The sequence below is a fragment of the Nannobrachium achirus genome (assembly GCF_963921795.1).
Source record: "Nannobrachium achirus genome assembly, chromosome: 20".
Lineage (NCBI taxonomy): Eukaryota > Metazoa > Chordata > Actinopteri > Myctophiformes > Myctophidae > Nannobrachium > Nannobrachium achirus.
This window is the reverse complement of record NC_137827.1, coordinates 14,514,261-14,539,866: the sequence shown is the minus strand read 5'-3', so window position 1 is coordinate 14,539,866 and position 25,606 is coordinate 14,514,261. Positions and strand designations below refer to the sequence as shown.

Sequence of the window (25,606 nt, the reverse complement as noted above, 5' to 3'; positions counted from 1 at the left end):
CTCTCGGGAGAAAGCCTGGTAGGCGAGGTTATATAAAACCCATCTAACCATCAGCTGCATTTCATTAGTCCTCTGCTTTTCCTTGGAGAACTGCTAATTCCAAGCTATCGACACGAAATACAGAAGAAGAAACAACTAACATGGGTCTCCGTGAGTACAAATGCTGCAAATGCTGCAAAATCTGCAAAAAAAGACTTGAATTAGTTTTGAAAGACCATTATTTTGTAAGCTTTATGTTAGCTCCTTTCGGAACCCCCTCACTCCACTGCTACGCAGCTCCGAGATTATGTCTAGATCAGGATCAGTCCACCACATAATATTATTTAGTTCTACTGCTGTTTGCAGTTCCTTCTGCTTCATTTTCTGTTATCTTTATTCGTCAATTTATATTATGTAGTGGTATTCTGCTGTATTTATCAATTTAGGCAGTAGCATAATAATTTATAATTGTAGCCTAGATCCACTTTACACCTTACCGGCTCAGTAACCTCACCTACCAGGCTTTACCGGCTCAGTATCCCAGAGAAGGTGCAAATCTAAATTGTATTCTATTGTAGTCTATGGTCATTCTCTACACCAGTGGTCCTCAAAGTGGAGAGCAGGGGCCCTTGACTTTAGGGGTTTCAGCTAAAGTATTGCTAGTAGGAACCAAATGGACCCTGTAACTCTGGCCGTTTACAAATAGTGAGGGAGAAGTCACTAAAGAGTGTTATAAATCCTAATGGCCACCAGCAGGAAGAACAGGGGCAGTGAGTCAGTCACTCTCAGTGCTCCTGCATGTTGCTGGCTCATCGTACAGTCAGTGGATGGGGAGCGTTTGTGTTTGGATTGTTTCCAGCTTTCTCCTCATCCTCCCCCTCCGAATACATGAAAGGTCGACCTAAAACAAAGTCGACCTAAACTCGTTTCCCAACGGGTCTGTGGCCTTAAGCTAGATGCAGAATAGACCGAAATCTAATCTTTGCTTCTGGTGGTCCCTGGAACAAAATATTTTGCGATAGGGGTCCATCCGTGGAACAAAATATTTTGAGATGGGGGTCCGCGGCCAAAAACACATTTTGGCGGTCCTTAACCACTGATAGGCACATTCTAAAAATGTCTTCTAATCCTAACAGTTTTCCTGAAAAAACTTATGCTGCTATCATTGTTTCTCAAACTTCGTCATGTCAAGGACTCTCATAATGATAGACCTATGTATTTGGCCACGGACCCCCATCGCAAAATATTTTGTTCCAGGGACCCCCAGAAGTAAAGATCAGATTGTTGTCTATTAAGGCCACTGACCCGTTGGGAAACGAGTTTGGGTCGACTTTGTTTTAGGTCGGCTTTTCCTGTTACCCCCCCTCCAGATTGTCCGGATTACTTTCCACTACAAAGCCTTCTTCACCAGCCTGCCACTTCACTTGTCATTACTTTTATGACCTTACTTGTATTTTACTTTATACTGTATATGTTGGAGTCATGTTGGCTCAGTCTGGTGGGGTCACTGCACAGGTATGAGCATAAGTATTTTTGTTTCTCTTACTTTCCAGTAACTGGACTAGCTGTGGCAGCGGGTGCAGCAGGTAAGACTTTATTTTAGGTTTCCCATTTTGATATGGATATCTTAAAATATCAAATGTATTTCATAATATAATCCTCCATTTATTTTTTAGCTCAATGCATGTTGGTTTAAGCCAGTATCTATTACCCAACAACAACTCATTACAAAATGTAATTCTGTTCTATTAATTTTAAGGTGGCGTGGTCGCGTTCCCTATTGTACTGGGGGCCGTAGGTTTCACTTCAGTTGGAATCGCTGCTGGATCTTACGCTGCGTCTATGATGTCAGCAGCTGCCATTGCAAGTGGAGGAGGAGTGGCGGCAGGGTCCACAGTCGCAGTTTTAACATCAACAGGTGATTATGTTTTTATTTCATTTTATTTAACCTCTACCACCTTACAACAAATAAGTCTACAAAAAGCCAACTGTCAGGGACCCGGGTGTATTTGGACCCAAATGCAGCGACTCAACTCAAAGTAAAGGCAGAAAACAAAGGAGGACAGTTTACCTATATTTTTTACTTAAATAATAACAAAACAAGGTAAAACCTCACAGGGCGAAATACAGGAACACAGAACACTGGAATGACAAACAACAATACAATGATTCGGCACAGAGAGTAGCCACAGACGGTGTTAAATAGTGTTAAAGAGGAGAGGGGAGGAAAGGGGACAAGCACAAGATGTGACACAAACAGATGAAAGAGAAGGATATTATTTAAACAATAGTGCAGTTATCGATATATGTACCGTACAGTATGTAGACGTCTGTTCGTTAAAGAAAATACATCAAGAGTTCAGTCAGGACAAAGGGTCCAGTGACCTTCTGATTTCCAGTGGGCCTCTAGTCTCCCCTCTCAGCTAGGGCATAGCAGGTGGCCATTTTGTGGTGCCACCGATAGAAAACCCATTCATTTTTCCTATTGAGAATTCCAAAAATCAAATCAATAGGCCTATATATTTTATTTTTTAGGCCTGGAACCAAGCCATCCAGCCTGATCCAGGCTCCTGGAAACATGTTTTATGACCATAAAACATGTTTGACACAGAATCAAAAATCTTGAATCTGAATGTTATTTCATTGATTAATTTGATTAGTATTAAATTTAGCTTGATACTCTGCTCATCTGTTGAGAGTAACAAACCTATGTCATGTTTTTTTTTTAAGGCATGGCGGGTATGGGTGTGGCAGGCACTGCAGCTGCAGCCAGCACTGGAGCAACTGTGGCCGGGTTGCTGGCACTCATCATCTGAGAGGCAACATGAACCTCTGAAGCAACGATCTCTCCACAAAGGAACATTCAAGAATAGTACTCTTGTATACTTAATATATGGGATGTAATTTAACAATAAAAACAAATCTGGAATCTGGAATCTGAATGTTATTTCATCAATTAGCTCATTTACTATTTGGTTTTCAGTATTAAAAGTCGACTTACATGATGAGGAATGTTCCTATCATTGTGTATTTTATGCATTATTGTAACCAATTGTTCACGCATTCACACATATTCAATTCTACTTTTACTTCTACATGAGTCATAACGCCATAACTATAGGCAGTTGCATGAAAAAGAATCGTCACACCATTAAAAACAACTAAGAAAGTGAAACAAAATATTTAAAAACATGGGGGCACAAATAAGAATAGTGGTAAAACCACGTTTGTAGTTTAAAAAGGCCAGTGTGGAGTGAGGAGATGTCCCCCAATCTGGTCCTTGGTCTGCCAGGGAGTCTCTTCCCAGTGGGACGTGCAGATAGAACCTCTCTATAGGGCTACGCTCGGGAGCATCCGTAATAGCTGCCCGGACCATACTATACTGGCTCCTTTTCAAGTCAAGGAGCAGCGGTTCTAAACTTTTATTTAAATTACCACACACAAATACAAAAACAACCTTATTGTTTTTGTATTTGTGCACTTTTTTTTTAAAGTAACATGAAATTTTACTTTGAGAGTATCTCAATATATGACATTTCATATTTGTAACTTCATATCGCAACGTGTTGTGAGCTTGTCGATCAACTATTTTCACTAGTTTGGGCCCAGGGAGACATCAAATTTCTCGAGCAAAAGGTTTTAGGAACTACTGAACTAGAGTAGTGATAGTGAAACGTATTAAGGTACAATAGGCTTATAGTATAATTATATAATATGAATACAATGCCCTTTGGACATCATGGCACATAGGCCTGGGGCCAATTCTGATATCTTCACAAATTGGTACCACCCAAGGTGACCGTACATTTTTTACATTTTTGACTTCCTACATGTCTCTATTTTACATTTTGGTATGATAACCCTTTCTGAGACCCAGCTTAATTGATGTTATCAGCCACTAGAGTCGGTCTCCCATCGACTTTCTATACAGGAGGAAAATACCCAGAAAAGTTTTTTTTCTGGGTATTTAAGTGGGATGTGAGGGGTCTAACTAGGGGTTTGTCATGATGCTGAATCCATTGCAGGCATTTGTTTTGCACAAAAAACATTCAGTGGGCTAGAAATGGCCTCAGAAAACAATACACGTATGGGTGAGTATTCATGTTAGTCGGAGGCCTTAGGGTTTTTTATCTCTTATCAGTCTAAAAGTGCGGTTGATAACATCAATTAAGCTGGGTCTCTAGCGGGTGATAACATCAATTAAGCTGGGTCTCAGAAAGGGTTATCATACAAAAATGTAAACTAGAGACATGTAGGAAGTCAAAAATGTAAAAAATGTACGGTCACTTGGGTGGTACCAATTTGTGAAGATATCAGAATTGGTCACATTTCATAGACACTGCCTTTTCTTCTGACATTGGTCAAAAATGTTAGCTAAAGACCTAAAGTAAGCCTCCTCAGAATAAAAAGGTAATATTTTACACTTCGGGATGGATTTAAAACTGATATCAACCATGTATTAATGTGCAAACATGATCATCATTGTAGCCAGGTGTCATCATTGTGTATCATAATAGAGTACTTTCAGTGCCCTCTTGTGTTCAGATGTTCAAAGTTCAACGTTTCATTTTCCCATGAAATGATGCTGATGCTGCAGCTAACCCTCAGCTGCTCAGTGCTCACTGTGCTCAGAGACTCAGACAAAGAACTATAAGCCACGTCCAAACGGATACGTGTTTAGGTGGAACACGCAAAAGCTGAAACTGGGTCCAGAGTGATGGGACTGCGACGCGTGAGTACAAAGGGCAAAGGCTGCAATTATACCTGACTTTATTTACATCTAATGTCTCTTTTAACATAGGCTAATCATTTTTGAAAGACCTTTCTTATTTTGTCTAGCTCAGGATAGTCCACTACATTTTTTGTCCTGTTTTATATTTATTCACGCCACGGCACGGCATGGTATTCTCGATGAAGACCTGTGTGAGTGTGTGGCATCTAAAATATTGTCCACCACATCTCTAAAGAAAATAATTAGCGCAAGTTAGCATCTCCGTTGTGTTTACAGAGAAAGATCCGTAATGTTGAAAGGGGCGTTGATTTATTTCGGGAGCGGAGGGGAGGAGGGGGGGGGGGGTACTGTCTGTAGTGGAAAACCTACAAATAAAATGCGGTGCGGTGTCGTGTCGTGTAGTGTCGGGCTAAAAAATGCTATGGAAAACCGCTAAAAGAGTGTTATAAAGCCCAAATATGGCCACCAGCAGGAAGAACTGCCCATAGGGGCAGAATCTTGCTATAGCTCGAAGAGTCTTGAGCCTCTGGCCTGGGTTTGTTTGGATGGTTTCCAGTGTTCTCCGCATCCTCCCCCCCGCAACCACGTCTATTGTCCACAACTTACATTACACTACAAAGCTAGCCTTCTTCACCAGCTTGCCACTATCACCTTTTCCCTTTTATTGGATTGGTGGGCACTAGGGACATATGGCCCCTCGATATATACGCATATAGGCCTATATTTTTTTTTTCTTTATTTTTACTTTTTCTAGGGCAAATAAGTAATGTAAAGTGCCCATGTAAAGTAAGTATACATGATATGAACATGCTACAAGGTACATCATTATTATCCGACTCTTTATCCTTCAACCCCATAATGCAATTGTAGAAATATTAGACCTTAGCTGTCAAATGTTAAAGCACGTTCTAATCATTTAGGCTATAGGCTACTTAAATGTACTTATATTATCTTTACATTTAGGAAAAGAATAGCCAATTTAACACCAAGGTGCCCACTCTTCCATATTGGTGCCAAGCTATCCTGTTACCCTTTTATTACCTAACTTAATGTAGCCTATTTAACTTCAATGCACATCAGTGTTGTCAGATGAGAAATGTTGAATTATCATACCGAAGGCTTAAAATGATCGTATTTGAATTAAAACCATCTTACACAGCCAAAAAAGATAAATCACATGTGTAAATAATGTAATTTCACAAAAAAGTTCACAAAAAATTAGTGTAAGAAAGAAACAACCTGGTTTGAGACTCCACGCATCACATATCCGTGGCCAAAACGCAAAACCTCCTATCTGCAAATTTCACTTGAAATGATGACAGCAGGCTATGCTGCACATGGTCAGTCTGTCTGCAAGATCGTTCTGCCCCTCATTTTGTCAAAAATGTCATGTGACTAGAACATGACCTTTGACAGGTTTGCAAAAGTGGCAAAATGATGAAGCTTAAAACCACCTATCTGCATTGCCTTGTTGATTGCTAATGATTGGTGTCAGGTGGTGAAACCTTTGATAAAAAGAAATGTTAATGGTAATACTTGAAACAGACCTGTAGAATGTGCTGTAAAAAGTGTTATTTAACAAAAATAAATGCCTAACTATGTCTAGGTAAAAACCTCATATCTGCATGTTGTCGACTGCAGATAGGTTTTTACCTAGAAATAGTAGATGGGAGGTTTTGCGTTTTTACACACATTTTCTTTTTCATTTTTCCAACAAAGACCTATTTTCAGATAGGTTTTGTGTTTTGGCCATCGATATGCTGTGGAGGCGGTGAATTTCCTGGACCTTACACAAATAAAAGCCTAGAACTGGACTGGAAAGACGCAACCAGTGTTTTTAATGCCTCCAAGTACAGATCGAGGGTCAGATTTATTTTTATTTTGAAAAGACAAACCGGATCCCGAATCATCAGCCAGGGAATTTAGTAAATTCACACACTTTTCTGTGGTATGGCAACAGTATTGTACATTTGGGCATTTTTGGAAATATTGATCGTACAGAGCGTAAAATTATCGTACAAATAAAATCGTACATCTGGCAACACTGTTGCACATGCATGCATGCATATGATGACTAAATCATTTGTTTCTCTTACTTTCCAGTCATAGGACTAGCTATCGCGGGGGGTGTTACGGCGGGTGCAGCAGGTAAGATTTTACATTTTAGGTTTATCACATTTTGCTATGGACATATTTTAAAATATCAAATCCTTAATTTCTGTATTATTGCTCAATGCATGTTGGCTTATTCCAGTATAGCTATTACGCAACAACTCATTACAAAATTCTGTTCAATACATTTTAAGGTGGGGTGGTCTTGGCCCCTGTTGTACTGGGGACCATAGGTTTCACTTCAGTTGGAATCGCTGCTGGATCCTACGCTGCGTCTTGGATGTCAGCAACTGCCCTTGCAAATGGAGGGGCAGTGGCGGCAGGGTCTGCAATCTCAGTTTTAACATCAACAGGTGATTATGTTTTTATTTTATTTAACCTCTACCTACCACCTACAACAAATCAGTCTACAAAGTGCAAACTGTCAGGGACCTGGGTGTATTTGGACCCAAATGCAAGGACTCAACTCAAAGTAAAGGCAGGAAACCAAGGAGGACAGTTTAACTACGACTTAACTTAAAATAATTAAAACAAGGTACGCCTTACAGGGCAAAGTGCAGGAACACGGATACCCGGAAGAACAATAACAAGGCAATGATTCGGCACAGATAGCAGCCAGTTGACAGTCTTAAATAGTCTCTGGGGTGTCATTAGCCAACTAGGCACAGCTGACAGTGACACCAAGCTCGATAGAGTGTGTTAAAGATGCAGTGCCATGATTTTTTACCCCCCCCCCCCCCTATCATATCATATATCATTAAACTAGAAGGAAGATTTTTTTTTTTCAAAAAAAAGTGTACAGAAAGAGTTAAAACTAGAAGAAGTGCTCTTCCGAGCACAGGTCTCCACCAGCCACACGTCCTGGTGGTGGTATAATAGGGCAATAATGTAAAAAGGGTGGCATGTTTTCTTCGCCAATCTTAGGCCTTTCATGGCGGCACCATGAGGCTGATTTGAACATTTTGCAGTGTAATTTCTTCTTTGGCCTTTTGCGAATGTGCGTGCACAATTTCATTACAATTGCACGCTATGTTTGATTTGAGGCATTTTGTTTGAAACGGATCAATCCTGCAAAGTTTGGAGGCCAATCTTAGCCAATCAGGATGGAATATTTAATACAGGACAGATCCGTCTTGATCTTATGACTGTAGAGATACTGTGTACTGATTTGTGTTCATTTTGGGTCAAATCTGAAGAAGTAATATCCAAAAATGTGTCTTACATAAGTCGGCCTCCAGGTGGTGCTATAAAAGGCTGATGTGAAAAATGCAAGGAAAGGGTTTTTCCTTGGCCTATATAGTAGAATCTCAAACTGAGGTTCTGTGACCATCCTCTGGGAAGGATGTTTTGATGATTGATTTGACCTCTATGGACCCTTTATAAAAGATTTAGCCCCCAGGTCCCTCTCAAAAATCCCGGCATTTTTTGCTAAAGGGTCAAATTCAAAATGGTGCCCGGCGCCATCTCTAAAAATGAACATTTGATCCAGATGACCTAGAATCATGTATGAAGACACTTTTTCAAACAAGTCAACCATGAGGATTCCAAATCTGACACCATTTTAATCATAACCATGGCATCACCCGACCTGGGTGAGTGGGTGCGGTGTTGGAGGAACATTAAACTGGAATGAACCTTATGCTATAAAACTCCCTCACTGCAAACATGTTATTGTTGACACTGGGTGTTGACACTTCTCCAACAGGATCTGGGATGTCCGGGTACCTGTGCCTCCCTCGAGGCTCAAGATAAAGTTTTCCTAGGAGCCCTGGCCCCACGCCAGTGAAAACAGGACGCAAATAACAGCTGTGGATCTTCCTCCTTCTCCTCGTTCTTCAGCATCTCCCCCTCCCCGTCGGATTGGTTAACTCGATGCTTGTCTTCTTCCTCACCCTGTCTTTTGGTCTGCATCCTCCTCATCCTGTGTCACACTGTTCTCTTTGGATGTGCGTTTTTCCTCCTCCTGATAAATCGTACTTCTTCATATCCATCACTAGTACCGTACTTGAACTGAATGATCTGCAGGTAGCCCAACTCAATAGGCCATTCGTTATCGTCCTATAAGGACAACCCTAGAGCATAGCTGTTTCATCATTCTACCATATATGCATATCGGTTATGTCTGTATTAGTATGTATTAGGCAATTTAGGCATGAAAAACGTTAGATTATTCATCATGTACTGTAGGTTTATTGAAGGTAGCCTGTAACGTGGCCATGCCCTGGAGATATTGTGATATCACATGAAGCATTCTCGCCCTTAGGGCATCTTACTGGTAATAAGGAGATGTTGACACAATGATACGGCAATCTGTTGATTACAGTGAGGCTGGTCCACTGTGTGTAGTATAGCCTACATTGTTGTCTTTGTCCAAAAGTGTCACCGTAGATCACGCAAGGAACTGTCCAGCTGATCCAACTTTAAATCTGGATGTGGACCACATGTGGTCTATGTGTCACGGTTCTCCACATTGGTAGCAGCCAGAGCATAGGCCTTTCTTCTGTATATCCAGTGCCTCTTGTGATTGACTGGTAGACTGGGGAGTGGCTCCTGTAATGACTCACTTCACTTTCACCATCACTTTCCCCACACTTGGCTTGTATGGTATAGGCAGGGACAGTCAAAACAAGGATGGTAACTTTCTGCTTCCTTGAGGGCATTGAGGCAATGGGGCATGGGCATGCTCTCTAAAACGGCCAGGAAGGAGTCCTTGAACAAAGGCTTGTGTCACCAATTCCTCATGGAAATTATACAAATCGTGATAGCTGCATTGGATTAGACAACTTCGCTTGATGGCATATGCTCCTATGCTCTATTTTTCTCTGCCTACTGGACAATTGCCATCCGCAAAGGCAGACTGGCCAAAGGCTCCTCTTGTCTGAGGCATAGCCTCTGTCCTAATGCCAAGGCAATTAAGGTGGGCAGATGTTTCATTCTCAGACAGACCAACCAGAGTTGATCCGCTATTTCAACCTGGAGGCACTACATGGCACCTCATGTAGGTGGTGCGCTACCAGTGCAGCGTTACCAATGCAGATACATTGCTCCCTGTATCCCACTCAGACTGCACTCATTGGCTGCACTGGCCTTCTGGCCAGTAGGAAAGGGTGGCATCTTTTGAGATTTAAACTGGTACGTCACCCACTTCTCACTGGCACCCAGCTCTTGCTCTGCCTCTTTCCAGAGAATCCTTTCCAAGACATTTCAGCTCTGATTCAGATTGATATGTGTTTTGTGTCTGTAAAAGTCTGTGATTAAAATGGTGTCAGATTTTGAATCCTCATGGTTGACTTGTAAAGTTTGGATACGTTTGGTATGTGACCATGTGTATGTGACATACTACAAGTCATAATAATTGATATACATAAAAAAAATGTATGGACATACTAGCTTTTTACATGAGCAAAGAGCACTTTATTGGAATATTTACTGCCTCATTTGTGGTCAGATGTACAGGAATAATGCAACAGAAAATTACCACGTGTTTGCTTTGAGTTGTTACATAATGCATAAAATATTCGAATTAAACATGCATTATGCTAATCAAAGGAGGTCTTATGATTTAAATGGTGTCATATTTGGAATACTCATGGTTAGCCTCAGAAATCCAGGCTTTTATTTTGGCGATAGGAAGAAAAATAAAAGCCTGGGCTAACCTGCTGAAATTTCTGGCATAGGAAGTGCGGAGGCGGGCCATGGCACAGATCGTGAACCAATAGGATCTACCGGCTGTTTTCAGCCAGTGGATCCGCCCCCTCTAGACCAAAATAGGCCTGTGTTAGGGAAGGCCCTTAGGGCATCTTACTGGTAATAAGGAGATGTTGACACAATGATACAGCAATCTGTTGATTACAGGCTGTTCCACTGTGTGTAGTATAGCCTACATTGTTGCCCACACTGTGTCATGGTTGACTTGTATGAAAAAGCGTCTTCATACATGATGCTAGGTCATCGGGATCAAAAGTTCATTTTTAGAAAATGCCATGATTTTTGCAAGGGACCTTCTATAAAGGGTCCATAGACATCAATCATCAAAACATCCTTCCCCGAGGATGGTCACAGAACTTCAGATTTTGACTCTACTAATAGGGAGTGCGCTTACAAAGTTTGAAACTGATCGGTGGAGTTATAGGTAAAAGCACGAATTGGCCTGTTATAGCGCCACCATGAGGCTGATTTAAAAAATTTGAAGTGGCATTTCTTCCTCATCCTAGTGGGAACGTGTGTGCACGTTTTCATGTTAATTGCACTATGCGTTTGTGATTTGAGGCATTTTGTCCAAAACGGACCAATCTTACAAACTTTGAAAGCCAATCTCAGCCAATCAGGATGTAATATGGACAATCAGAGAGATCCATGTCGATCACATGACTGTAGAGATACTGTCTACCGATTTGCAAGATTTTTGGACAGAATCTGTAGGAGTAGGCCTACTGGCCAAAAGGTAGTTTTGCACAAATTGGTCTCCTGGTGGCGCTAGAACAGGCCCATGTGAAAAATGTGGGGCAGAGGTTCTGAATTGGCATCCAGGGAGTGCGCTTACAAAGTTTGAAACTGATCGGTGGAGTTATAGGTAAAACCACGAATCGGCCTGTTATAGCGCCACCATGAGGCTGATTTAAAACATTTGAAGTGGCATTTCTTCCTCGGCCTAGTGGGAACCTGTGTGCGCAATTTCATGGTAATTGCACTCTGCATTTGTGATTTGAGGCATTTTGTCCAAAATGGACCAATTTTACAAACTTTGAAAGCCAATATCAACCAATCAGGATGGAATATGGACAATCAGACAGATTTGTGTCGATCACATGACTGTAGAGATTTGCGTGATATTTGGCCAAAATCTGTAGGAGTAGTGTACAGAAATGTGTTTTGCAAACATCAGCCTCATGGTGGCGCTAGAACAGGGCCATTTGAAAAATGTGGGGCAGAGGTTCTGAACTGGCATCCAGGGAGTGTGTGTGCTCATTTTGGCAGCGTCCGGGCCAATGGCACCGGAGATTAGCTGGTAACAAACTCGGAGGACGGACGCACGCACGGACAGGGGTGAAAACATACTCTCCCCCTGCCTTAGGCTGGTGGAGACAATTAGTTTTTTATGTGGCCACACCCACCAGTTCATTAAGTATGCCTGGTTGTCATGGTGGGTGGTGACCCACCTGAAGTTAGCCACACCCACAGTGTTGGGTGAAAGGTAAAAGGGGAGGGGATGATTATATGATGTCATTTTTTCCTGTGTTTTTGGATCGGCACTTTTGACCCACAAGGTGTCAGCCTCAAGGAAGAAACCCCAAATACAAAGTGATTACATCATTGCTCATAACAACCACACCAGGGGGTCTAATGAAGTACTGTCAATCTCCTAGACACATGAAAACCATAAAAAGTACTAAACTATGGCACTGCCTCTTCAAATTAAAAACAGAATCTCAACCAGGATTGATACTCAGCTCATCTCTTGAGAATACTAACAAACCCATGTCATGTTTTTTAAAGGTATGGCTGGCATGGGTGCGGCAGGCACTGCAGCTGCAGCCAGCGCTGGAGCAACTGTGGTTGGAGCTGTGGCTGGGTTGGTTGCTCGCTTCGTCTGAGTGGCAACATGAACCTCTGAAGCAACAACAATTTCTTCACAATTTAATGAAGCAACAATCTCTCCACAAAGGAACATTCAAGAATAGTACTCAAGTATACTTAATATATGGGATGTAAGTTAACAATAAAAATGAGGACATTGGAATGTTCATATCACTAGGCCTATATATATTAAGCATTTTTTTTAACCAACCTACATTGTTTGTGCACGCAAGCATACAAGCACACACACTAACACACCTACATATTCAATTCTACATTCTACCACTTTTTCGAGTCACGTGTTCAAATACTGGATTCTGATTGGCTAAATTCCGGAGGTTATGACAGAACAACTGCCGCAAAGTTGTGTGAGGACTTGTCCGAGATCAATGCGCCTCAGTGTACATCCGGGGACTTCAGGAGGTAGTCGGAACACCTTTCCCCCAACCAACAAATGACCGTGGCAACGGTCCTATGTTTACTAACGTGCATGCTATAGTCGCCGATTTATTTGGATCCAATGCAATCCGCCAACTTTAAAGCCCCTTTTCTCTGAACCTATGCCTTTCTGGAAGCGAACAGCCTCTATTTACGGCCGGAACGGTACTTCTAACTGACGTTAGCTTAGCTGTAAGCTAGACGCATGGATTAGTATGGAGTTGGCGCCATCTGTTGGTGAGTAGAAGATGTTGTTGGTGGAACTATCTGCTGTCTCGCGGAAGTTTTATAGGCAATAATGATTGTAACTTAAGATCCTTGCAAGTTACAACTATGTGTTTTCTTTCATGTATAAGGGAAAAAGTGGTAGAAAAGCTATTTACCACTCGGGGTCGGACATCTGATAATGTCCTGTGTGAGGGTGTTATCGGACTCGGCTTCGCCTCGTCCGATCACCCCCTCACACAGGACATTATCAGAGCATAATGTCCTCTCACTCGGGGTAAATTGCTTACTTAACTTCTACATGAAAGTGAAACCTGGTACAAGGTCAACATGTACATTGACCTTGTACCAGTGAACAGTACTGTCATGAAACATCTAATAAAGTCTTCAATCAATCAAATACATTATTTTGGGAGTCTTTGACTTTGGCTGCCATCAGTTCTTTAATGCTATAAATGTGATTTATACATTTCTTATTTTAGGCTATTTCAGTTTGTTGACAGCATTGTTGTCTTCATGGGCACCAGTGACTGATCTCATTCCCTTGGTTTATTTTGGAGTTTATTTTCTTTATTATATTTACGTTATGTTTATTCAACAGTGTTTATTTGTGTTGTTACCTTCAACATTGGATTGTTTTTGCCTGCAATAGTGCTGAAACACAATCCACCAGTAGGTGCTATAATGAAGAACTGTCTCCTTTTGACTGAAGGGAGTTCCGAGTTAATTATATTACTTACTTATATTATCGCTTATCGGCATTTACTGGGTAACAGATGGTGATCGGTGGAGGCACCTCGTGGATGGGTGTGTCTCAGCGGTTATAAAAGGATGCCTCACACCTACTCACTCTCAAGGCTGGTTTTGATCACAGCTGGGAGAGACATATTTTGTTGACCACACTTCGCACTATGGCACTTTCATATTTGTTCTTATTAGCTCACTGTGAAATTATTTCTTGACACATATGTATTGCATATTGGGTCCGGGGACCCCCAGGGGTCCTTGAGGGAGTTCCAGGGGGTCCCCAGCTAAATGACAGTCAGGAACCAAATGGACCCTTACGGGTATGTAACTCAGTGTACAAATGGAGTGTACAGAGTTAAATTAACATTGGTTTAACAATATGAATTGGAGTCCCAGAGAAATACCATTACATGGGGGTCAAACTGAGGGTCCTTTGGGGGAAATTAAAATGATTGTGAATCCCTGCTAGAGCCGTAAACATCTTCTCTTAATTTAAATGGGGGTCCGTGGGCTAATAAGTCACAATTTGGGGGGTCCTCCTGCATTGGTGGAAAAGAGTAAAAGTATCAATACTGCAATGTAGAAATACTCTGTTACAAGTAAAAGTCCAGAATTCAAAAGGAATGCAGAACTTGGCAGTTGTAGTGAAAATTCTTCATTACTAGATCAAGTATTGAAGCACTTTTGTTTTGTATATTCTCATTCATCATTTTACAGTGCCTGGTATCAATTCAATTCAAAAGAGCTTTTGGCATCAGAAAACATACCTGCTGTGTACATTGCCAGAGAGAGTGTCAAAATATTATAAAAACTATTATAAATGGGGAACACAAAATACATGTTTTGAGTCACTTTGGGACAAATAGCGTTTTGTCATGGCGTCATTGGGCTAGATAGGGTGACTGTGTCATTGTGTATATTAGGTTAATGTTAAAAGAGCTCTTCCAGTGCCCTCTTGTGTTCAGAGTAAGTTTCGTTTTCGTTTCCCAAGAAATTATGCTGACGTCACACTGCTGCTATATAAAAACCCATCTAACCATCAGCTGCATTACTGTCCTCAGCGACACAAAAGAAGAAGAAGCAATGGGCATATGTGAGTACAAAAGCTGCAAATCTGCAAATGCTGCAAAATCTGCAAAAAAAGACTTGAATTAGTTATCATTTTTGAAAGACCATTATTTTGTAAGCTTTATGTCTAGATCAGGATCAGTCCACCACATATTATTTAGTTCTACTGAAGCCTTCTGCTTCATTTTCTGTGTTATCCTTATTTGTCAATTTATATATCTTTATTCGTCAATTTATATTATGTAGTGGTATTCTATATGCTGTATTTATCAATTTAGGCAGTAGCATATAATTGTAGCCTATATCCAAAAGTTCTTGAACTTTTACCACTTTACACCTTACCGGCTCAGTATCCCAGAGAAGGTGCAAATAAATCTAAATTGTATTATATTGTAGTCTATGGTCATTCTCTACACCAGTGGTCCTCAAAGTGGAGAGCAGGGGCCCTTGAAGGGGTTTCAGCTAAAGTATTACTAGTAATAGGAACCAAATGGACCCTGTAACTCTGGCCGTTTACAAATAGTGAGGGAGAAGCATAGGGGGAGAAGTCAATAAAAAGTGTTATAAAGCCTAATGGCCACCAGCAGGAAGAACTGGACAGGGGCAGTGAGTCAGTCACTCCCAGTGCTCCTGCATGTTGCTGGCTCATCTACAGTCAGTGGATGTGATGGGATGTGATGTTTGGATTGTTTCCAGCTTTCTCCTCATCCTCCCCCTCCAGATTGTCCAGATTACTTTCCACTACAAAGCCTTCTTCACCAGCCTGCCACTTCACTTGCCATTACTTTTATGACCTTACTTGTATTTTACTTTATACTGTATTATGTTGGAGTCATGTTGGCTCAGTCTGGTGGGGTCACTGCACAGGTATGAGCATAAGTATTTTTGTTTCTCTTACTTTCCAGTGACGGGACTAGCTATTGCAGGGGGTGCAGCAGGTAAGACTTTATTTTAGGTTTCCCATTTTGATATGGACATCTTAAAATATCAAATGTATTTAACCCATTTAGAACGGGTAGACATTATTGTGTATCATTATTGAATGCTTTAACCATTGAAAAATAGCAGATATACGCTGTGAGCTTGTAGATCTGCTATTTTTGAAAAATCGTGAAAATTAGAATTTTGACCCGATTCTATAAGTGTCTTTTGAATCCTTCTAAGATTTTTTGAAAAACCTATGTTTCTATGTCAGCAATCTGGCCAGCCATCGTCAAAGAAAAGGTCCTTTTCACTTAACTGGAGCTCAGTTGGTCTGTTCTTGAGAGACTACTATGTCAGTGGTTCTCAAACTTTTTCATGTGAAGGACACCCAAAATGATATGTATTTGGCCACGACCCCCATCTCAAAATATTTAGTTCCAGGGACCCCCAGCAGCAAAATTTGAGTACAAACGTTCGCTTTGAAAATACATATATTCAAAGATTTGCACACATTTTCATGACTTATTCAAAAATAGCAGATCTACAAGCTCGCAGAGCGGCACCGTGAGCTTGTATATTATCTGCTATTTTTCACTAGTTAAAGCATTCAATAATTCTAGGCCTATATAATCCTCAATGTATTTTTAAGCTCAATGCATGTTGGTTTATTCCAGTAGCTATTACCCAACAACAACTCATTACAAAATGTAATTCTGTTCTATTAATTTTAAGGTGGTGTGGTCGCGGCCCCTTTTGTACTGGGGGCCGTAGGTTTCACTTCAGTTGGAATCGCTGCTGGATCCTACGCTGCATCTATGATGTCAGCAGCTGCCATTGCAAATTTCGCAGTTTTACAGTCAGCAGGTGATTATGTTTTTATTTCATTTTATTTAACCTCTACCACCTTACAACAAATAAGTCTACAAAGTGCCAACTGTCAGGGACCCGGGTGTATTTGGACCCAAACGCAGAGACTCAACTCAAAGTAAAGGCAGAAAACAAAGGAGGACAGTTTACCTATGTTTTTGGAGCGGTGAAAGTGCTCCCAATAGACAGGTATGTCTGTGGCTGGCTATGTGGCTGGCTGGCTGGCTGGCTATGTCCGTAGCCTGGCAATACCTTGAGTGGCCACACAAGTTAAAGGAGGGGCGCTGTTGTGCAGGCACAAACACACACACACACACACACACACACACACACACACACACACACACACACACACACAGGGTATAGCTGCTCAGATTCACCGCTCAGATTCACCGCTCCACTTCGAACCAAGGTTTGATTTTTTACTTAAATGATAACAAAACAAGGTAAAACCTCACAGGGCGAAATACAGGAACACAGAACACTGGAATGACAAACAACAATACAATGATTCGGCACAGAGAGTAGCCACAGACGGTGTTAAATAGTCTCTGGTGCTCGTTACCCAATTAGGCACGGCTGACACCCGCAGGTGTCAGTGTCAGGGAACCAAAAGAGGAGAGGGGAGGAAAGGGGACAAGCACAAGATGTGACACAAACAGATGAAAGAGAAGGATATTATTTAAACAAGTGCAGTTATCAATATGTACCGTACAGTATGTAGACGTCTGTTCGTTAAAAAAAATACATCAAGAGTTCAGTCAGGACAAAGGGTCCAGTGACCTTCTGATTTCCAGTGGGCCTCTAGTCTCCCCTCTCAGCTAGGGCATAGCAGGTGGCCATTTTGTGGTGCCACCGATAGAAAACCCATTCATTCTTCCTATTGAGAATTCCAAAAATCAAATCAATAGGCCTATATATTTTATTTTTTAGGCCTGGAACCAAGCCATCCAGCCTGATCCAGGCTCCTGGAAACATGTTTTATGACCATAACACATGTTTGACACAGAATCAAAAATCTTGAATCTGAATGTTATTTCATTGATTAATTTGATTAGTATTACATTTTGCTTGATACTCTGCTCATCTGTTGAGAATACTAACAAACCTATGTCATGTGTTTTTTAAGGTATGGCGGGCATGGGTGCGGCAGGCACTGAGCTGCAGCCAGCACTGGAGCAACTGTGGCCGGGTTGGTTGCACTCATCGTCTGAGAGGCAACATGAACCTCTGAAGCAACGATCTCTCCACAAAGGAACGTTCAAGAATAGTACTCTTGTATACTTAATATATGGGATGTAATTTAACAATAAAAACAAATCTGGATATTTCATCAATTAGCTCATTTACTATTTGGTTTCAGTATTAAAAGTCGACTTGCATGATGAGGAATGTTCCTATCATTGTGTATTTTATGCATTATTGTAACCAATTGTTCACGCATTCACACATACTCAATTCTACTTTTACTTCTACATGAGTCATAATACCATAACTATAGGCAGTTGCATAAAAAAAGAATCGTCCCACCATTAAAAACAACTAAGAAAGTGAAACAAAATATTTAAAAACATGGGGGCACAAATAAGAATAGTGGTAAAACCACGTTTGTAGTTTAAAAAGGCCAGTGTAGAGTGTGGAGATGTCCCCCAATCTGGTCCTTGGTCTGCCAGGGAGTCTCTTCCCAGTGGGACGTGCAGATATAACCTCTCTATAGGGCTACGCTCAGGAGGCATCCGTAATAGCTGCCCGAACCAACTATACTGGCTCCTTTTCAAGTCAAGGAGCAGCAGTTCTAAACGTTTATTTAAATTACCACACACATACAATTTAAACAACCTTATTGTTTTTGTATTTGTGCACTTTTTAAAAGTAACATGAAATTCTACTTTGAGAGTATTATTGTAATATTATTGTGCACGCACGCACGCACCAATGAACGCACCAACACACACACACACACACACACACACACACACACACACACACACACACACACACACACACACACACACACACACACACATCTACTGTATCAACACTACTCCCAGACTGAACTCATCTGCAAACCCTTCTAGTGAGACATATTTAATCTTGTACCCAAAAGAGTGTGAATAGTGGCTCCAAGAATTTCTTTTTTATTTTATTTTTTTGGCTGGACCCTTTTTTTATGGAGCAATCATCATCCAGACCTCATTATATCCTTAAAGAAAAACGATCCTAGCCAAATAGATCATTACACATCAGTTTGTACATTGACGATCACATAGATCTTCTCAGGTGTTATTTCAATGAGGTTAAAGTTTGAAGGTGACTTGGCTAGTTCTGATCAAAAGAATATTATGAAAAATGTACATATTGAATCAAACAACTTAAAAACTGTCTGGGGTTCACACAAACTGCAGATTAGACATGAAAATGACACCAGAAGTGCTTTAAAGTGAAATAACCATTTACAGTGCTAGAAGGTGTTGATGAATTGTGGTTTGGATTCTATTGTCGTACTCCATGGAGATTGTCAAGTAAACTAACAGATGTAGGGCTTCCAACTACTGTAAATTTGATTTTATATACTTTTAATTGTATGTATTATATATTTTTTGTATATCTTTTTAAGTGCATTCTTGCACTCTGAATTTATTCGTTTTTATTCTGTAAAGCCCCTTTGAATCTCCTCTGTGTATGAAAGGAGCTGTATAAATAAAGTTGCATTGCCTTGCCTAATGGCATCAATATGCCATTTTCATTGTTTAAAACAAAGTTTTATACCATTTCTCTATTACTGTATTTGTAAAATGTTGAACCTGGTGCTATCAAAATGGGGCTTCATTCAGACCCTTGGCACATACCGTACACCTCTGTTGCTCCAAGCTATGCCAACATTGTGGCTGGAGATGGGAAAACAACTATGTGAGATCCAGTGAGAGTTGAAGGTCTCGGACCGATGGTGCCATCAGGACCACATCATCCGCAATCCATCCTGATTGTGTCAGCATGTTACATTTTGGTTTTGTTTTCCGTCAAACAAAATGCTGCTGCTGCTATTAGAAACCCCACATGGGAATGAATCAATCAGTTTACAGGCTGCAAATATATCAGACTTTTACATATAATGACTGCCTTAACATGTTTTTGACATAACCGTTCATATATCCATTGGCGATAGACATAGGCGATTCTAGCCTCTTCCAGCAGGGGGTGCACGACCTCTATTACCTCATGCACGCGCGCGCAGCGCGCGTGCACGACGGATATTAGCGCTTTTGTAATGTTGTTTTAGCGGATTTCTGCAGTTAATTTTGTACCCAAATGTAACACAATATAAACAAAAAAAAGTGTAAAACAGGTGCTTCTTTTTCTAGACACCATATGTCTATCTATAGGATTTATTTACTTATTTTGCAGACAGAGGCAGCACAGCCAGGACATATAAAGCCAAACATCAAGTTAATCATCATTCATCAAGCAATCAAGCAGTCATTTACAGTGTCAAATAAGCATTTCACAAAAACAAATAGTAGACACATCCTTATTACACAATGAACTGCAGCCTCCGGGTTTTGGCACTTGCAAACCTTTCAATTATTTTCTGCACTTTAATTTCGTGTATTTTCTCAATCTGTAAAATGCCTATATCTGACACTCTTTTATCAGTCATGGTTGTCCGTAAATACGTTTTTAGTTGTCTCAAAGTAGAGAAACTGCGCTCAGCTGAAGCACTCGTAACTGGTATGGTGAGGTACAGTGTGTAGACGTGTTTTAATGTACCAAATGAATCAGAATTATGCATTCCCTTCTCTTGAAAAAAAGCAAGTTTCTTTTCAAACAGTGTCGTGTCCTCCATTTCTTTTTTTTTGCGCACATTCTCTTCAATATAACGAAACAGTTGAAAAAAGGGAACATAATAGACTATGCACTTGGAGGGAGTACAACAGCATTGTGTAAACAGAGATGTGTCTTTATGTACCTGTCCTCCTGAAAGCTTGCTCGGCGTTCTCAGAACCAAAGGCCCGACATGGAAAGCAGAACGCCCGGTCATGGCGCACGCTATACTCCAGCCAGGCAAAATCTTTAAACCACTCCTTTCTGAATTTGCGTTGTTTTTCGCCAGCGGCCTTTAATGGACATTCTACATCTTCTGGCTGATATGGACCCAAAGCCAAAAACTGCTTGGCTTTATCCGGGCCATGGCAAGGGTCTCTTTCATGAACAAAGTTGGCTTCATTTGGCTCCTCTGGGTCTGGGCCTGGGGTAACAACAGTTGAGTCTGGAGTGGGGCTTGCTTGCTGTGGAGGAACCGGGGCCTCGGTCTCCGGCAACGGCGAGCCTTCCACAGTGATGTCGGTGGCTGGATCACTGCTGCTGCAAGCTCCGTCCACCTCCTCTGGTTCACGTTCATTAGCATTACTGTCAGTGTCGAGTGAACTACTATACTTGCCCCTCCACCTCTCTTTTTGCGCACATTTTACAAATCACGATCACTGTTTTATTTAATAATTATAAAATAAAGTTACATTACAAAAAAATATATATATCAAAATGGCCGCCTGGCGGCCAGGGGGTGCACGTGCACCCTAGGACACCCCTTAAAATCGCCTATGGCGATAGATGTGCAGTACATTCACGCATGGGCCTATTCACTCATACGTACATTTATACTTATCATATACTTATTGATTGTGACCGTAGGTCGCAGTTTAGTATGTGAATGGTCACAGCTTGTCCGTATCTCTGTCTAACAACTCTGGTTGTTTTTTAAACATATGCCTTGGCCTGCAGGGGTATTCAACATAGCTTGAAATATGCCATGCTGACTCAGAACAACATCAACCCTGGTATCAACTCCATGAAACTCAGCTCAAACAGTATGTCGGTCTTTGGCTCCCTCAAGAAGGTACTGTGCTGCTTGTTCACATCCTTTACCAAGTTTACCCTTTACAATGGGTTATAGGAAGGAGGCGTGTAGATACAATTAATATAACTGTGAATCAAAACTTAAAAACTGTTTGGAGGGCTCACAAAAGCCTGAGACTGAGTAGACGATAAAATTACCCAAGGAATGCAGAACTTGCAGTTGTAGTGAAAATTCTTCATTACTAGATCAAGTATTGAAGCACTTTTGTTTTGTATATTCATTCATCATTTTAAAGTGCCTGGTATCAATTCAATTCAAAAGAGCTTTTGGCATCAGAAAGCATACCTGCTGTGTACATTGCCAGAGAGAGAGTCAAAATATTATAAAAACTATTAGACTATAAATGGGGAACACAAAAAGCTGAAATGTTTTGAGTCACTTTGGGACAAATAGCGTTTTGTCAGGGCGTCATTGGGCTAGCTAGACTATAATAGGGTGACTGTGTCATTGTTGTGTATATTAGGTTAATGTTAAAAGCGTGTACATTAACCTAATATACACAACAATGACACAGTGGACGGGCGGGGATATCTTATCTGGTGTCCTCTCTATTCTTATTATATGGCCCTGCTGCCCTCTTGTGTTCAGAGTAAGTTTCGTTTTCGTTTCCCAAGAAATGATGCTGACGTCACACTGCTGCTATATAAAAACCCATCTAACCATCAGCAGCTGAGCAGAAGAAGAAGAAGCAACTAACATGGGCATATGTGAGTACAAATGCTGCAAAATCTGCAAAAAAAGACTTGAATTAGTTATCATTTTTGAAAGACCATTATTTTGTAAGCTTTATGTCTAGGTCAGGATCATTCCACCACATAATATTATTTAGTTCTACTGCTGTTTGCACTTGGTCATCCTTCTGCTTCATTTTCTGTGTTATCCTTATTTGTCAATTTATATATCTTTATTCGTCAATGTATATTATGTAGTGGTATTCTATATATGCAATTTATCAATTTAGGCAGTAGCATATAATTGTAGCCTATATCCAAAAGTTCTTGAACTTTTACCACTTTACACCTTACCGGCTCAGTATCCCAGATAAGGTGCAAATACATCTAAAGTATTGTATTATATTGTAGTCTATGGTCATTCTCTACACCAGTGGTCCTCAAAGTGGAGAGCAGGGGCCCTTGAAGGGGTTTCAGCTAAAGCAGGGGTCTTCAACAGGGGGTCCGGGACCCCTAGGGGGTCCCCACAGTTACTGCAGGGGGTCCTCCAAATCTTTGAGCGATATAAACCTTTTTTTACTCCTTTTTTATGTTAACCACTTGAACCCTAGTGTCCATATTCTGAGAACTTTAGCCAAAAATAGCAGATCTACAAGCTCACAACGGCGTTGTGAGCTTGTAGATCTGCTATTTTTGACAAAGAGCTTTGGTGTAGAGGTGAAAAAGAGCAGACTTCGAGATGTAAGTACATAGTGAAAGGTCAAGTTTACTAAGTATTGACAGTTCAAGTGGTTAAATATCTGAAAACACAAATTGACATGAATCCAAAATATATTGTGCTGTCAAACAATGAAACTATATGGAATCTATGAACAGGTTGTGGGGGTCCCTGCTTCATCTCTCTCTCAACTAAGGGGTCCTTGGCCTGAAAACATTGAAGACCCCTGAGCTAAAGTATTACTAGTAATAGGAACCAAATGGACCCTGTAACTCTGGCCGTTTACAAATAGTGAGGGAGAAGCATAGGGGGAGAAGTCAATAAAAAGTGTTATAAAGCCTAATGGCCACCAGCAGGAAGAACTGGACAGGGGCAGTGAGTTAGTCACTCCCAGTGCTCCTGCATGTTGCTGGCTCATCGTAGCCTATACAGTCAGTGGATGTGATGGGTTTGTTTGGATTGTTTCCAGCTTTCTCCTCATCCTCCCCCTCCAGATTGTCCAGATTACTTTCCACTTCAAAGCCTTCTTCACCAGCCTGCCACTTCACTTGCCATTACTTTTATGACCTTACTTGTATTTTACTTTATACTGTATATGTTGGAGTCATGTTGGCTCAGTCTGGTGGGGTCACTGCACAGGTATGAGCATAAGTATTTTTGTTTCTCTTACTTTCCAGTGACGGGACTAGCTATTGCAGCGGGTGCAGCAGGTAAGACTTTCTTTTAGGTTTCCCATTTTGATATGGACATATCTTAAAATATCAAATGTATTTAACCCATTTAGAACGGGTAGACATTATTGTGTATCATTATTGAATGCTTTAACTATTGAAAAATAGCAGATATACAAGCTCACAGCACTCTGCGAGCTTGTAGATCTGCTATTTTTGAAAAATCGTGAAAATTAGAATTTTGACCCGATTCTATAAGTGTCTTTTGAATCCTTCTAAGATTTTTTGAAAAAGCTATGTTTCTATGTCAGCAATCTGGCCAGCCATCGTCAAAGAAAAGGTCCTTTTCACTTAACTGGAGCTCAGTTAGTCTGTTCTTGAGAGACTACTATGTCAGTGGTGTTCAAACTTTTTCATGTGAAGGACCCTCAAAATGATATGTATTTGGCCACGACCCCCATCTCAAAATATTTCGTTCCAGGGACCCCCAGCAGCAAAATTTGAGTACAAACGTTCGCTTAGTTTGAAAATACATATATTCAAAGATTTGCACACATTTTCATGACTTTTTCAAAAATAGCAGATCTACAAGCTCGCAGAGCGGCACCGTGAGCTTGTATATCTTATCTGCTATTTTTCACTATTTAAAGCATTCAATAATTCTAGGCCTATATAATCCTCAATGTATTTTTAAGCTCAATGCATGTTGGTTTATTCCAGTAGCTATTACCCAACAACAACTCATTACAAAATGTAATTCTGTTCTATTAATTTTAAGGTGGCGTGGCCGCGGCCCCTTTTGTACTGGGGGCCATAGGTTTCACTTCAGTTGGAATCGCTGCTGGATCGGTCGCTGCGTCTATGATGTCAGCAACTGCAGGGTCCACAGTCGCAGTTTTAACGTCAACAGGTGATTATGTTTTTATTTCATTTTATTTAACCTCTACCACCTTACAACAAATAAATAAGTCTACAAAGTGCCAACTGTCAGGGACCCGGGTGTATTTGGACCCAAACGCAGGAACTCAACACAAAGTAAAGGCAGAAAACCAAGGAGGACAGTTTAAGGACGACTAACCTTAAAATAATGTTAAAACAAGGTACATCCCCGGGCGAAATGGCAACACAGAAACACGGAATGACAAACAACAATACAATGATTCGGCACAGAGAGTAGCCACAGACGGTGTTAAATAGTCTCTGGTGCTCGTTACCCGCAGGTGAGTCTGCTCCAGGGAACCAAAAGAGGAGAGGGGAGGAAAGGGGACAAGCACAAGATGTGACACAAACAGATGAAAGAGAAGGATATTATTTAAACAAGTGCAGTTATCAATATGTACCGTACAGTATGTAGACGTCTGTTTGTTAAAAAAATACATCAAGAGTTCAGTCAGGACAAAGGGTCCAGTGACCTTCTGATTTCCAATGGGAAATCTCAGCTACTGCCATTAGGGCATAGCAGGTGGCCATTTTGTGGTGCCACCGATAGAAAACCCATTAATTTTTCCTATTGAGGATTCCAAAAATCAAATCAATAGGCCTATATATTTTATTTTTTAGGCCTGGAACCAAGCCATCCAGCCTGATCCAGGCTCCTGGAAACATGTTTTATGACCATAAAACATGTTTGACACAGAATCAAAAATCTTGAATCTGAATGTTATTTCATTGATTAATTTGATTAGTATTAAATTTAGCTTGATACTCTCCTCATCTGTTGAGAGTAACAAACCTATGTCATGTTTTTTTTTTTAAGGTATGGCGGGTATGGGTGTGGCAGGCACTGCAGCTGCAGCCAGCACTGGAGCAACTGTGGCCGGGTTGCTGGCACTCATCATCTGAGAGGCAACATGAACCTCTGAAGCAACGATCTCTCCACAAAGGAACATTCAAGAATAGTACTCTTGTATACTTAATATATGGGATGTAATTTAACAATAAAAACAAATCTGGAATCTGGAA

At 40.8% G+C, this 25,606-nt stretch overlaps 1 protein-coding gene and 1 long non-coding RNA gene across 4 annotated transcripts; both read left to right on the top strand.

Annotated features, from left to right (window-relative positions):
• Window positions 1–24: 24 nt before the first annotated feature.
• LOC308305803 (uncharacterized protein) lies at window positions 25–25,606 on the top strand. Of its 3 annotated transcripts, none has more exons than XM_080750676.1 (4): window positions 25–150; window positions 1,533–1,565; window positions 1,739–1,897; window positions 2,710–2,915. In XM_080750676.1, exons 1-4 carry the CDS (start codon window positions 141–143, stop codon window positions 2,793–2,795), a joined length of 288 nt encoding a protein of 95 aa, XP_080606802.1. In that variant the 5' UTR covers window positions 25–140; the 3' UTR covers window positions 2,796–2,915. The 3 variants fall into 3 exon arrangements, with proteins under 3 accessions (XP_080606802.1, XP_080606803.1, XP_080606804.1); XM_080750677.1 differs by lacking the exons at window positions 1,533–1,565; window positions 1,739–1,897; window positions 2,710–2,915 and adding exons at window positions 23,651–23,683; window positions 24,423–24,554; window positions 25,401–25,606 and having other exon boundaries at window positions 36–150; XM_080750678.1 differs by lacking the exons at window positions 25–150; window positions 1,533–1,565; window positions 1,739–1,897; window positions 2,710–2,915 and adding exons at window positions 22,264–22,291; window positions 23,651–23,683; window positions 24,423–24,554; window positions 25,401–25,606.
• On the top strand, window positions 14,869–17,959 carry LOC308305818. The gene is made up of 4 exons (XR_013963139.1): window positions 14,869–14,903; window positions 15,784–15,816; window positions 16,535–16,666; window positions 17,799–17,959. It is a non-coding gene; the product is annotated as an uncharacterized lncRNA (long non-coding RNA).